Source organism: Triticum aestivum, chromosome 5D (assembly GCF_018294505.1).
Source record: "Triticum aestivum cultivar Chinese Spring chromosome 5D, IWGSC CS RefSeq v2.1, whole genome shotgun sequence".
Classification (NCBI taxonomy): Eukaryota; Viridiplantae; Streptophyta; class Magnoliopsida; order Poales; family Poaceae; genus Triticum; species Triticum aestivum.
In genome coordinates this window covers 112,037,688-112,052,416 of record NC_057808.1, presented here as the reverse complement: position 1 = coordinate 112,052,416, position 14,729 = coordinate 112,037,688, and the positions used below count along the sequence as shown (strand labels likewise).

The following is a 14,729-nucleotide window of genomic DNA, read 5'->3' as shown; positions in this document are numbered from 1 at the left end:
CATTTGATAGCTCATTCTTTAGTTCAATTGCGGTAGCTCATCTTGAACTTGCTCATTCTTTTGTGTAGGACGATGGATGCTCATTTTGGTTTTGGGAAGGCCAATACATTGATTTATTGATAGAAAGAAACTTAATAGATGTTGGTGCACTCCTTAGTAGAATCGAAGGCAATGATGCGGCTGCATGTGCAACTAGAGGGGAAGCAACGTCTACTTCTTTCGAATCAAAGATGAAGAAAGAAGAATGCAAAATCAAGAATCCGCAGATAAACAATGAATGCATGGAGAAGATATTAGTCCAACTTGTGGGAGCAGTTATGGAAGTTGGAAATCTTCTGAAATGCATACTTGTGGTTCTTGTTTTCTTTGGTCTTGCTATTCTAGCAAAGATTTGGTGATGTCTTTTGTATCCAATGTTGTTGAAAAAGCAAAGAAATGCATTATGCTAGATCAAATTAAGGTGCAAATTTAAGTTTTCCGGGCCGGGAGGAGTTGCGCCAGATCAGACGCCGCAAAGCCGACCCGTAAAAAAACATATTCCGGGAATATCCTTTTTTACGGGTCCATTATGCGGGGTCTGCAACTGCGGCTGTCCGCGCCGGCCCGCAAAGGCGTTTTTCCGCGAACTGCAAACACGTTTTGCGGGCCGAAAGGATGCGGGGTCTGCTAGAGTTGCTCTTAGCACAGGGAAGTGAGAGAACACATGTACCCCTTTGGGGTGTGTTCTTATGTTTTGTGTGTGTGTGTGTGTTATGTGTTTTGTGTTTGAGGCAGTGATGTATGAAACTAAAGTCTCACCATTCTATCTCCATCATGGCGTGGATTTTGGCAATCACTAGTCTAGTTTGTGCAAGTTTAATCGCCCATAGTTCATCAGCAAAGTCATCACGGAGCGTCAAAATCTTGATGTTTCAGTTTTATAAAAATCTTTATTGTCTGAATTTGTTGCAATGAGCATATATCTGATGTAAGTTGGATCACATAGTACAAACCTGCACAAAAAGTGAGATGGCTATGGAGAAAGAGCATTCTGAACTATCAATCTTGCCGGCCACTAATCACCTAAAAACAAATCTTGCCGCTGCCGGCCACCAAGACAAATATTTGATCAATTTTACACTGAAACTCATGTGATACAATATCATGATCACCAGCTAATACTTTTGAATAAAAATTAATACCAATTTTATACCATGTAAAATATACATATTAGCAGAGAAATTGTTGGTCAAAGTTTGTCCTAAACCAAATGCATGTTACATTTTGTTCAAAGTCTCCATGTCATTTTTCCCTGAAGGTCAAACAAAATTTTAGCTCAAACAATCAAAAGCTTTCACAAGAATAGATGTATCAATTTTTTTACACAAATACTAAAGCAGAATAACAGGCAAATCCTAAGACATGATTTTATACAACACACGGGACAATAACTATTTTGCACCATCCACAAAGCATCTGGTTTCAACTCACTGATTTGTTTGTTGTCTTTCCTTTCCTTCGGTTTTAGAGGCAAAAGTAGTATACAAAAAGAAGAAATACATCAAAGCAGGTCCAGAGATACAACAAAGCACATCCCCTATTTTCCAAAAAGGTCATATGAAATTGCATAGGAACTCTTTCATCCGATCGATGTAGGGTGGCCGGGTAGGGATGATATGCCCCATGTCATGCTCAATGATGGTGCACCGGCCCTCCTCAAACATGCCAGCAAGTTCAGTGCTTGCCCTGCTTGCGATCTGCCTGTCATGACCTTCACCGCCGCCGAAGCAATGGAGCGAGGGGAGCCTGATTGGCTCTCTGTCAAAATCGCCAACAGGTGCTGGATATCCAGAGCAGAATATCCCAAACCTGAACTTTGGAGATCCGCAAGTCTTCTGCTGCTGCCTGCACAGTAAGGCAGCCATTGCTGCACCCTGGGAGAAACCGAGAACGCCATCAAAGTTGCTATCCTGAGCAATTATACTTTCAAGGTATGCATATGATTCCTTGAACCCGTCTGTTTGTTCCTGATACTGAAGGGGGTCAAACGGTGCATCTGCAACCTTCCAATCTTGCATGGTGTGGCAGCTCATGTTTGGAGAAACTAGCCACGCGAATTTTGTTTTCGCTGTGCCAGATGGAGGTGAGGGTTTGTCGGAGCAGACATCTGGATGTGGTTGGTATACAAATGAAAGCTCGTGAGGAGCGTCTATAAATACAAGCTCCGCGATGTGCTTCAGCTTCTTCGCAAGCGATGATGTTCTCCCCTTAAAGTTTGAAGAGTTCTGACGGAAACCGTGCAAGCAGAGAATCCTCAACTTTTTCAGCTGCTCACTACCTGGTACATCATTTCCACAAGTTGTAATACTAACACTCAGACAAAAATACTAACTCGGAAGCAATACACGGGTACTGACAAAAGCTAATACTATCTCAGACAAAAATGAATTGAAGACCACAAACGAGTTGGTTGAAAAAGAAATAGGCTCTTCAAACTACAAGTGGAAGTTCGTGAGGAGAAAACAGGAGAAAGACATCAACATTTGTTGCAACACTGTCAAAAGCTGCATGTGTGCCATGCTTGATGCGTGCGCCAGACAGACCTTCCATTTGACCAATGCTTTTATCTCTTTGCTCTGGAGCAATACACGGGTAACGACTAGTTAAGTTAGTACAGAAGCTTGCTACCATATGGAGTTCATTTTGACCCCATAGGTTTCAAATACTCCCTACAAAATTAGCGAATATACGGCGCGTTACTCTTTCTTGCTGAGCGCCACTACTTTAGTTCTGCCTACATAGTTGCTCTCTACAAAATTAGCAAGTCAACTGTGCATTACTCTTTCTTGGTGAGCAACACTTCTTTAGTTCTGCCTACATAGCATATGGACTTCTAGGCTGGGCATACTTGATAATATCTTAAATAGCCAAACATCACAATGACACAAATGCAAATTGATACAGACCTTACCATTACTCCCGGGAGCTTTAGAGGTTGAAATTTTGTTGCTTATGGATAGCTTTCCAATGTCAGAAGGCTCAGATAGCTCTGGCTCTGCTTGGCAGTCTTGCTTTACAGATATTTCACAGCACTGTTTTCCATTCTTTAGACATAGTTCACATACATACTCCTTAGTAGAATCCTGGAGAAGAAAATGTTTACAAGATTTAGCAGACACATTCTGGCATGATGTCATCAATAATGAAATTAAGGTAATTAGCAACAATTTAGAAAACAATATAAAGCATGTCATCTTAGGTACCTGACATGTGGAGCACACTAAGACCAACATTCTGCAATTGCTGCAACGACACCGAGAGGAATAGTCATCATAGGTAGATCCACATACCAAACAAGTTCCAAGTATGTTATCTTTATTGCTTCCCACAGAGATTCTGTTAAACCATATTGAAACAAGTTAAGTAACTGAGTTACTATGAAATAGTTCGAGGGTTCGAGCACAAAGTTCAGCACTAACCTATGGTCAAATACAAAATTCTTTCCATCAAAATAGCCACCATCTGGATATTGCTCCAAATATCTCTGAATGCCACCGTATAACTAACGCAAGCACAATAATAAATGATCATAAATAATGCAAAGTACGATATCATGGTGAATATGTACTAATGTCTGAAATCTCGAAATTAGCAACCGAAGGTGCAGCTTACTTGAAAAACATTCTCAAAGCCTTCACCTTTGGAGCGGATATAAGCTGAGGCCATCTCACACCGTATACCTCCTGTGCAGTACCTGAAAATACCAATAAGGTAGTTACTTAAATTGCTTGCTAAATGTGTTGCCTAAACTCTAAAGCAATGTATAATTCGAAGACCTGGCCATACATACATCATAATTGATTTACCACGTAGCTTCTCAGTATGCTCATCTATCCACAATGGCAAGTCACTGTATTGTCTGATTTCAGGATGCAGCGTCTCCACATTTGGTACATGAAACTTGCCGATCCGCGTCTCATACAGATTCCTTGCATCCAAAACAACCACATCATTCTGCCCCGCAGGCGCCTCAGTATCCGAACCAGTTCCTGCAACAAGAGCAATCCAACTTAGCATCAAGCTCTTGTTTAAACATCTGTTCTTCACGGCAAGAGAATGATCTCGCTACTAAGAAGAGCGTAGGTCACATTGACAGCCAGATGTATACAGGCTTCAGTTTGAGAATCAACCCACCAACACTCTGAAGCACCGAGTGGAACTCAGCCGCTGACAAATGCCTCCCGGCGAATGAGATATCGGGGGTTGTCAATGATGGGTTGGAACAAAGCGTAACCAGCTCCTGCCAATCCCAAGAACAGCATTAGACACAATGTAATCGACAAGACTTCACGGTGCTACACGAGCTCATAAATGGTGAAAACATTTGCCTTGTGAGGAAGAAGAGAACCTTGACGAGCCGAACGGAGAGCGACGTGAAGCCGCACTCCCTGGCGACCCTCTCGTCGACAGGCTCCTCGCAGGAGGCCAGCTTGAAGTCGGTTCCGTCGAACAGGCTGTTCGAGCTCATCTCATCGATGTGCTTCTCCAGCGCCGCCACTCTTCCCCCGAGCTACCAGCACAAAATGTGGCCACAAATTCAAGTACCCACCACGAGACATACGGGAATCCGCAAAACACGGCGCCCTTAGCGGGGGGAGAACTAGAAAGAGGCGGACGCTCACCGTGGCATTGACGCCGTCGGGGCCGACGCGGACGCGGCCGACGAGCGCCAGAGCGCGGCAGCGGGACTCGTAGAAGGCCGCGAGCGCGGGGGCGTCGGGGACATCGGCGTACTTGTAGTACAGGAGCACGCCGTAGCTGCCGTCTCCACCGCCTACTTCATCCTGCTTCTGCTGCTCCTGAGTCGACGTCGGCGGCAGCGCCCCCGTCGCGTCCATGGCTACGAGTACGACCACGAGCCGCAAAACCCTAAGCGACTGCGGCGGTGCGGCCGGAGGAGGAAGAAGACGGACAGGCCGGCTTTCCCAGAACCTGGCCCATATTGATTGAGCGCGCGGCCTCTACACAAGACAAAAAACAAAATGGCCCACCGAAGAGCCCGGCCCGTTAACTACCTTATCTGCCCACGTTTCATTTCGCTTCGCGTCCCCAAACCAAAACCCCCGCGAGAACCTTCCACCTCTTCTCACCCGCGACCGCCGCTCATGGAGGCCACCGCCGCGTCGACGCGGCCTCTCTTCCTTCTGGCGCCTTCGCCGCCGCTTCTCAGCACGGTGCGCCTCGCCCTTGGCGTGGGGAGGCGCCGGCTCGTGGCCGCGGGGGCCAGGAAGAAGAGGGGGCGGCAGGACGGGGAGGCGGGGGAGGAGAGGGTGGACGCGCACAGCTTCAACCCCAAGGCCGGCGAGGTCACCGGGCCGTTCCCCGAGGCCGTGCTTCTCAGAAAGGTGCGTGTGCCCGTAATTTGTGATGCGGGAAGTTACACTAATTCTGTAGAGCGTTGGCATTTGGGCTGCGTAGAATTTTGATGTTAGCTTATGGATAATGAACTCCCTGAGCTTTGACGAATATCACATATGGCATGGTTGCTAGTTTGGTGAAGTAGGCATATTATTCGATAGACCTTGGACCGAAAAGGCAGGCAGATTATTGGAGGCAATAGATGTCATTCTCTGAGCATAGTTTGGTATCATTCTCTGCTCATAGTTTTCAGATTGCAGTATTTATTAACAGTGAGCATGGGTAGATCCACAAGTGTTGTTTCATGATGCTGTTTCTTGGGCTGGATGGGATTCACTAACAATGATCGAATTCTACTGATACAATCTGCAATGTTTCTATTTTGCTAAAATGCTGGTAACGGTCCCTTATGCCTGGCATTTGTCCCCTCATCTTTCGTTTGGAAGAAAGACTACATAGTATCCCAGTTTTGTTTGAAAGCGATGAAAGTAGCCTTTCTGCTGGCATACCAGCTTACAAGTAGGGCCCACGAAAAGAATAGGCTGTAAACCCTGAATTGAACAACTAGGAAACCAGGGTGCAACACCAACCTACATCCAGCCTGCAGCAAATAGACTGACGAGTAACGGGAATAGGCTGGAAGTCATTAGACAGGAACTACACAACAGACCCATAAACAACTGTTGGTACTCAACGCCGTGTCTAGCGTGCGCCTCCCCTCCAACAGCAATTAAAACTTCTCCTTGGCTCCTTCGGTTGCTTGCGATTATTTTGCAGGAAGCAACAAACTCCATTGATGCATGGGAGGAGTACAATATCAATCTCTGAGCACCATTTTTTTTAACATAAAGATTTATTCAACTAGGAGCATTTTACAGAAAGAAGCATGAAAGGTAACACACTGGATACAGTGAGAATTTCCCTGATTGGACAAAGTCCTATATCTGAGCTTAAACAATGAAACATTAAAGGTCTATTCTGCCTTTTTAAAGCTAGCCTTGAAAGATGATGAGCCTTGACGTTGATTCCTCTGTTAATGTGAGAAACCCTGCTTCTCTGAAAAGAAGGACTGTTCTGTATCTGAGCTATCAAAGGCCTGTTTTCCCAGTGTCCTGGAGCGGAGAGAATGTTTGTCGCTTTTGTTGCTGAAGGAAGCACTGAACAATCTGTGAGAAATTGAGGATCCTGGATATTGAGTACCTCCACCAGTCTAGTCCCAAGCAAGAGACCAAAAGTCTCGGCCTGATGAGGAGAAGAAGCCGGGGGGGGGGGGGGGGGGGGGGGGGTCGCCATGCAGCATCACAGAAGATAGCATTGCCTGCAAAAAAATCTGTATTTTGAATTGCCGGTGGTAGAAGATGGTCCTGTAAGTACGTCGCAGCATGATCTTCAGCAGGAATTGCTCCTTCTAATTTGGTTCCTTACATGATTGCGTTAATCTCTGAACACCATAAATTATTGCTATTAGCCAATGGACCAAACTATCACTGCTAAGACTTAAATGACAGACAAATTGTAATGGTATAATCATTTTAATGTTTGTTTCCTTAGATTAGAAGTTTTCAATATTTATTTGTTCTGTTATAATCATTTTAATGTTTGTTTCCTTAGATTAGAAGTTTTCAATATTTATTTGTTCCTTGAGAAGAAAGCGAAAAATGAGATTTAGAGTTGATTATACTTTTTTATGCTGATTGTTTTGCAGAAAAAGGTGAAAGAGGACGGTGAAGCTTTGCCAGAATTCGCGGACGCCGAAGAAGGTGATAGTCAATTTGTACTCAGTTGGTCCTTTTTGTGCTTGATGTCAATACGCGATCTGTCTAACCCAACTACATTTACAGAAAAGCTATACGAGCTTCTTAACATTCAGCTAGAGAGTGGTTTAAATCTGCAAAGAAGTAAGACCTCTTCCCTTTCCCCCCTTATCAAAACATTTTAATTGGTTATATATGGCGGCATCATTGCACGCCTGTTTACATGTGGTGATCTAAGATCAGGATAATGAACATTCTCCATCATTCTGCAGTGCGGCACTATGAAGTTGTTTACCTCATTCACGAGGACCGCGTGGAAGAAGTTGAAGACGTTGTATCAAAAGTACAAGGTGCATTTCTCGATACTCACGCATCACTTAGTTGTACAAAGATGTGATTTTGTCCACATGTTGTTTGTATGTACTTAAATCCTCAGTGAGTTAATCTCAGTCATGATGAGTATGACAAACTTCCATGTTATGGCGGCAAGGGTTTGACACTCCCCTGGAGCCATGGCCTGCTAAAGAATACTCCTGTCTGGCTGATTTGCTAACTTTAATCGCCTAAAACATACTATTTGGGGTATTTCAGTTCTAACGAGGATTTTGCTGCTCTAAGGTATGCTATAAACTATGTTCTTCATTCTATTGTAGACTTTATCAGAGAGAAGAAAGGAAGGATTTGGAGGGTGAACAACTGGGGACTGCGCAGACTTGCTTACAAGATAAAGAAAGCAACACATGCCAACTACATCCTAATGAACTTTGAGATACAGGCACAATCCATAAACGAGTTCAAGACTCTGCTAGATAAGGATGAAAGAATCATTAGACACCTTGTGATGAAACGAGATGAGGCGATTACTGAAGATTGCCCTCCTCCACCAGAGTTCCATGCTATGCGATCTCAACAGTTGGATGGCGAGTATATTGATGAGGAATATGGGAGGGTGGACGATGGGGATGATGAGGCTGAACTAGAGTCTTCTGGCAATGTTGATGATGACGTTGAAGATGGCGATGAACCTGAAATCATTCTTGTTGATGAAGTTGACGATGACAATGCCGAAGACCTCAGAAGAAGAAATAGGAAGGTGAAACTGGAGAAGTATACGGTGGAGAAGGTCTTGAGGTAGCATGCGTATCTACTGTGTGGTTTAGTTCTTATACAAAGGAACACTTGTACGATGAAGTAATTACATTAGGTGTTTTCCCTGTACCGGTGACCACTGTTACGATGGTAGTAATTAGTGCGATAAGCTCATCAGGTCTTCTCCCTAAATCTTGAGCTGTTGTTGTTTTTCCAAATTATGTGGTATGATCATTCCCTTGTAGATGCATTTTTTAGTACACCTTTTATTTTTTGAAATGCATCAAAAGCCAAAATACCATAGTGGGTTAAAAAGACAAATTTAAGTAATTAGCACAACTCTTTATTGTGAAACTCATGCATCCTTTTATTGACTTAATATGTAAAACTAATTGCCAAAGTTTGTACAAATCCAGATGCTTGGTTGTTGGAATAGATGCTTTCATTTTAGCAGTACATAGAAGAGTTGGTCTATAATTTGATCAAGATGCGCTTCTGTTACTTCTGATGTTCTCCTTGTTTGAGTAGACTAAGTTTTGTTGATGCGTTCAGTTTGCTGTTGACCTGTACGTGACAAATTGCTTAGTGACTGGTGAATTCCTTCAATATTTATATTCTGCATGATAGTTGCTGAATTCCTCTGCAGGTCCTCATGTTTGCTGGACTATATCAGTTACTTAAACCTTCGTAGCCTATATATGCACCGTTTGGTTCATATTGTTACTCCAAAAATTCAGCATATCTTCATCATTTATCCAGACACTCTTAGATTCTTTTTGCTTTCGTCTGTACGAGGTACTAACATTTCCAACTGCATTTAACGGAGTACAGTGCTGGGTATTGACTTGTTAAACTCATGACATGATCTCACCAATATGGTGGCAATCTAGCAATGTGGAAGATGATTGGCTTGGGATGCAAACTTCACGAATGATCATACCTTAATACTGTTCAACAGTTGTTGCCTTGTTGGTAGGTGTCCTCCATGCTCAATAAAGGCTGAGATGATTGAGTGGATTCGCCAATCAATAACTAGCAATAACTTTGGTTGTAGAGAATTCTTGTTCATGCCCCAACTTGTTTGTCGCTGGTCTCCTGCAAGTTTTTCTATCAAATAGAGACTATTAAAATTTGCAGTTTATCATCAGTGAACTTATCTGTGCATGATTCTGACCATCTTTCTTTGAAATGTATGTAATTATAATGCATCTCTCTGAATTTGGCATATCATCTTGTTCTGTCACTACTTTGTATGTTGCATTTAGGACATGTGGCTTGAGTTTCAGACAATCAAGACTTGGAACTGGTCATGGGTAAATTCTCTTAAATTGCCTTATTTAAGATTATCAATACTTGTTGTTGATTGCTGGGACCTTGTTGATTCACCAGCTTATTTTGCCATAGTTTTCTCCCATCCCGCAATGCCAAGCAGCTGGTTCCAGATTTTCTGCTGACAGGAGAATTCTCAATAGGTAATAACAAAATCATTCTGCATTGCTCAGATAATTTGGCGAGTTGCTTCGCTTATTTGCTATTTGCCGTATTGTGCGGTGCATTGATGAGCCGAAATCGGTGTACAACTGCCCTTATACTGGTACTGTTGCTGCGCATTTATCCTGCACTTTGCTTTCAACAGCGTATCTATGATCTGGAAACTTTGATTGCTTCTCGTGGTCCCCTGGATCCATCTGATAATGATCTGGAAACTTTGATTGCTTCTCGTGGTCCCCTGGATCCATCTGATAATGATCTGGAAACTTTCAATACCTGCTAGTAAGCAATGCCATCTTGTCATCTTGTTGATATGTTGGCCTGTTTTGGTCATAATCTGAAGAACCTTCAAGCAAATTCAGACTTCAGACGCAACGTGTTTGGCATGTACCAACTAATTATGTCCACCAACTTTGTACAGACAACTTATTGGTTTTTTTCCTAGTTCATCATAAGGTGCAGCAATTAGTACAGATTCCCTTTTAACATTATGGCCATAATGTGGAAAGCCCCATGACTTTCTGTCCAATCTCTGATTACCGCTTTGGTTAGAGCAACTCCAATGGGGCGACCCATTTTGTCCGTGGCCGTCCGTTTGGGTCGACGCGGACAGAAAAGGCGGCCCAACGCGCCTACCCAAACGGACGCGCGTCCGTTTTTCGTCCGCAGGCGACCCATTCCCGGCCCATTTTTGAGCCTGATTTGCGTCGGCGCGGACACGCGACGGACGCGCGCGCGGTCGCCTACTCCTGTTCCTGGGCCCGCTGGTCTGTGGCACATTGGCGTCCCTTCCCCCGGCCAACAAGCAACCCTCGCCCCCGCCTCCCCGTCACCGACACCGCCGCCCATTTTTGCGGCGACTCTTCCAGCTGCCGCCGCCTCCACATCCGCCCAGCAACGCCGCCCCTGCCCCCAGTTGCCCGCCGCCGCCGTTTTGCCGCCGGGGAGCAAACTGGTTCCCGCCGCCGGTTCCCCCACCGCACAGCCGTCCGCAACCAAGAAGACGCCTCGCCGCTGTGACGCCCCTGATTCAATCGTACACTAATCATACACGCAAATGTGTACGATCAAGATCAGGGACTCACGGGAAGATATCACAACACAACTCTAAAATAAAATAAGTCATACAAGCATCATAATACAAGTCAGGGGCCTCGAGGGCTCGAATACAAGTGCTCAATCATAGACGAGTCAGCGGAAGCAACAATATCTGAGTACAGACATAAGTTAAACAAGTTTGCCTTAAGAAGGCTAGCACAAACTGGGATACAGATCGAAAGAGGCGCAAGCCTCCTGCCTGGGATCCTTCTAAGCTACTCCTGGTCGTCGTCGGCAGCCTGCACGTAGTAGAAGGCACCTTCGGTGTAGTAGGAGCCGTCGTCGACGGTGGCGTCTGGATCCTAGGCTCCAGCATCTGGTTGCGACAACCAGGTAGAATGGAAAGGGGGGAAAGAGGGAGAAAAGCAGCCATGAGTACTCATCCAAAGTACTCGCAAGCAAGGATCTACACTACATATGCATGGGTATCTGTGTAAAGGAGCAATATCGGTGGACTGAACCGCAGAATGCCAGAATAAGAGGGGGATAGCTAGTCCTGTTGAAGACTACGCTTCTGGCAGCCTCCAACTTGCAGCATGTAGAAGAGAGTAGATGGTAAGTTCACCAAGTAGCATCGCATAGCATAATCCTACCCGATGATCCTCTCCTCGTCGACCTGTAAGAGAGCGATCACCGGGTTGTATCTGGCACTTGGAAGGGTGTGTTTTATTAAGTATCCGGTTCTAGTTGTCATAAGGTCAAGGTACAACTCCGGGTCGTCCTTTTACCGAGGGACACGGCTATTCGAATAGATAAACTTCCCTGCAGGGGTGCACCACATAATCCAACACGCTCGATCCCATTTGGCCGGACACACTTTCCTGGGTCATGCCTGGCCTCGGAAGATCAACATGTCGCAGCCCTACCTAGGCACAACAGAGAGGTCAGCACGCCGGTCTAAATCCTATGGCGCAGGGGTCTGGGCCCATCGCCCATTGCACACCTGCACATTGCGAGGGCAGCCGGAAGCAGACCTAGCAACCTCCATTACAAAGGAAGTCACGTTACGCGGTCCAGTCTGGCGCGCGCCGCTCAGTCGCTGACGTCACGAAGGCTTCGGCTAATACCACGACGTCGAGTGCCCATATCTTTCCCACGTAGTTGGTTAGTGCGTATAGACCAAATGGCCAGACTCAGATCAAATACCAAGATCTTGTTAAGCGTGTTAATTGATGTAACCGCGGACACCGACCAGGGCCAGGCCCACCTCTCACCTAGGCGGTCTCAACCTGCCCTGTCGCTCCGCCACAAAGGTCCACCCAGAGGGCCGTCGGGACAAAGGTCCTTTCAGCCCCCAATCCGTGAATCACTCGTGGGTGCTCCACGAGCCGATCCGACTTTAGTCACCACACGTATCATGTATAAAATATATAGTATAAACCCGTGATCACCTCCCAAGTGATCACGGCCCGATAGTATAGCACAGTAGACGGACAAGAATGTAGGGCCATAGATGAAATACTAGCATCCTATACTAAGCATGTAGGATTGCAGGTAAAGGTAACAACAGTAGTGGCAAAGACAGGCTATGCAGCAGAATAGGATTAACGGAAAGCAGTAACATGCTACACTATTCTAATGCAAGCAGTATAGAGAAGAATAGGCGATATCTGGTGATCAAGGGGGGGCTTGCCTGGTTGCTCTGGCAAGAAGGAGGGGTCGTCAACAGCGTAGTCGGTCGGGGCACCAGTAGCGGCGTCGGTCTCGTAGTCTACCGGAGAGAAGAGGGGGAAGAAACAATGAATACAATGCAAACAGATGCATAACGATGCATGACAAAGCAAACGCCGTTGTTAGGTGTGCCCTAACGCGGTAAGAGGTACCGGCGAAGGTGGGAAACATCCGGGAAAGTATCCCCGGTGTTTCGCGTTTTCGGACATATGTACCGAAGGGGGAAAGTTGTGTGTTCGATATGCTAGGGGTGTGTGGCGGACGAACGGGCTGCGTATCCGGATTCGTCTCGTCGTTCTAAGCAACTTTCATGTAGAAAGTATTTTCATCTGAGCTACGGTTTAATTTATATGATTTTATAAAGTTTTAAATCATTTTTAGAATTTATTTAATTAATTTAATTCAACATTATCCAGAACAGTGCATGCTGACATCAGCATGACGTCAACATGAGTCAGCAGTCAACAGGGGTGTTGACTGGTCAAACTTACATGTGGGTCCCGTTCGTCATTGATTAGACTAACTAATCATGATTAATTAGTTTAATTAGTTGTTTAGTTTAATTAATCAAAATTAATTAAGTTAATTAATTCCTCAATTAATTAATTAAACTATTATTCATTTATTTTATTATTATTATTTTTAATTTCCATTTTTTTAAACGTTGTAGGGGCTGGGGCCCACGTGTCATTGCCCCCAGGGGGCCTATCGGGCATGGCCCGAACGGGCATGCGGGCAGCGGGCGAAGCGCCCGTCGAGGCGACGGGCGAGCGATGGAGCAAGGCCGCGCTCGGCGGCAGCGGCAGAGCAGCGGGCCGGCGAGCGGAGCGCTGCGGCTGCGGCAGCTGCGCCAGAGAGCGGCGGCGAGCCGTGCGGGGTTGTGGCCGGGCGCGAGGGGCGCGGCCATGGGCGGCGGGCGCGCAGGGCGGCGATGCGCGGGCGTGTTGGGGGCGCGGCCATGGGACGGAGCGGCACGTGCGGTCGCAGGCAGAGGCCGCGGTCGAGGAGGACGGCGGAGCGCGTCAAGTGGGGTGGCCGGAACGGGGCGGGCACGGCCCTGGGCGGAGGCCTCGGCAGCGAGCGAGGGACACGGGGGGGGGGGAGGGGACGGCAGTGAGCAGTGTGGAGGCTGCGGCGGGGCTGTGCGGGCAGGCGCGGCGCGGCAGAGCAGGAGGGGCCGGAGCGGGGCGAGGCCAGCGCGCGGCACTAGGCGACGGCGGGACTGGACAGAGGAGAGGCTGTTGGGGAACGTAGTAGAAATTCAAAATTTTCGTACGTGTCACCAAGATCAATCTAGGAGATGCTAGCAACGAGAGGGGAGGAGTGCATCTACATACCCTTGTAGATCGCGAGCGGAAGCGTTAAAGAGAACGGGGTTGATGGAGTCGTACTCGTCGTGATCCAAATCACCGATGATCCTAGCACCGAACGGACGGCACCTCCGCGTTCAACACACGTACGGAGCGGGGACGTCTCCTCCTTCTTGATCCAGCAAGGGGGGAGGAGAAGTTGATGGAGATCCAGCAGCACGACGGCGTGGTGGTGGAAGTAGCGGGATCCCGGCAGGGCTTCGCCAAGCGCAAGCGGGGAGGAAGAGGTGTCACGGGAGGGAGGGAGGCGCCAGGGCTTGGGGTGCTGCTCCCATGCGCCTCCCCACTATATATAGGGGTGGAGGGGGCTGGTTTCTTGCCCTCCAAATCCATTGGGGCGTTGGCAAAGGTGGGGGAAAGAAATCCCATCATTTCCCTTCCCCACCGATTGTTATCCCCCTTTTTAGGGATCTTGATCTTATCCCTTCGGGATATGATCTTATTCCTTCTAAGGTGGGATCTTGGTGCGCCTTGACCAGGGGTGTGGGGCCTTGCCCCCACTACCCACGTTCATGTGGGTCCCCCCATGCAGGTGGGCCCCACTTCGGAACCTTCTAGAACCTTCCCGGTACAATACCGAAAAATCCCGAACATTTTCCGGTGGCCAAAATAGGACTTCCCATATATAAATCTTTACCTCCGGACCATTCCGGAACTCCTCGTGACGTCCGGGATCTCATCCGGGACTCCGAACGACTTTCGGATTTCCGCATACTAATATCTCTACAACCCTAGCGTCACCGAACCTTAAGTGTGTAGACCCTACGGGTTCGGGAGACATGCAGACATGACCGAGACGACTCTCCGGTCAATAACCAACAGCGGGATCTGGATACCCATGTTGGCTCCCACATGTTCC

At 46.9% G+C, this 14,729-nt stretch overlaps 2 protein-coding genes across 3 annotated transcripts; one reads left to right on the top strand and one right to left on the bottom strand.

The window, feature by feature from the left end:
• Nucleotides 1–1,456: 1,456 nt before the first annotated feature.
• LOC123119751 (rhodanese-like domain-containing protein 6) lies at nucleotides 1,457–4,984 on the bottom strand. Its single transcript, XM_044539655.1, has 9 exons — nucleotides 4,662–4,984; nucleotides 4,388–4,549; nucleotides 4,174–4,279; nucleotides 3,830–4,028; nucleotides 3,652–3,733; nucleotides 3,459–3,541; nucleotides 3,243–3,375; nucleotides 2,951–3,122; nucleotides 1,457–2,317 (listed from the first exon to the last, which is right to left on the bottom strand). The coding sequence occupies exons 1-9, from the start codon at nucleotides 4,875–4,877 to the stop codon at nucleotides 1,593–1,595; spliced, it is 1,878 nt and encodes a 625-aa protein (XP_044395590.1). The 5' UTR covers nucleotides 4,878–4,984; the 3' UTR covers nucleotides 1,457–1,592.
• Nucleotides 4,985–5,079: 95 nt separating this feature from the next.
• On the top strand, nucleotides 5,080–8,490 carry LOC123119752 (uncharacterized). 2 transcript variants are annotated; one of them, XM_044539657.1, is made up of 5 exons: nucleotides 5,082–5,384; nucleotides 7,103–7,157; nucleotides 7,239–7,295; nucleotides 7,424–7,501; nucleotides 7,805–8,490. In XM_044539657.1, exons 1-5 carry the CDS (start codon nucleotides 5,145–5,147, stop codon nucleotides 8,284–8,286), a joined length of 912 nt encoding a protein of 303 aa, XP_044395592.1. In that variant the 5' UTR covers nucleotides 5,082–5,144; the 3' UTR covers nucleotides 8,287–8,490. The 2 variants fall into 2 exon arrangements, with proteins under 2 accessions (XP_044395591.1, XP_044395592.1); XM_044539656.1 differs by having other exon boundaries at nucleotides 5,080–5,384; nucleotides 7,103–7,295.
• The last annotated feature ends 6,239 nt before the right edge of the window (nucleotides 8,491–14,729 follow it).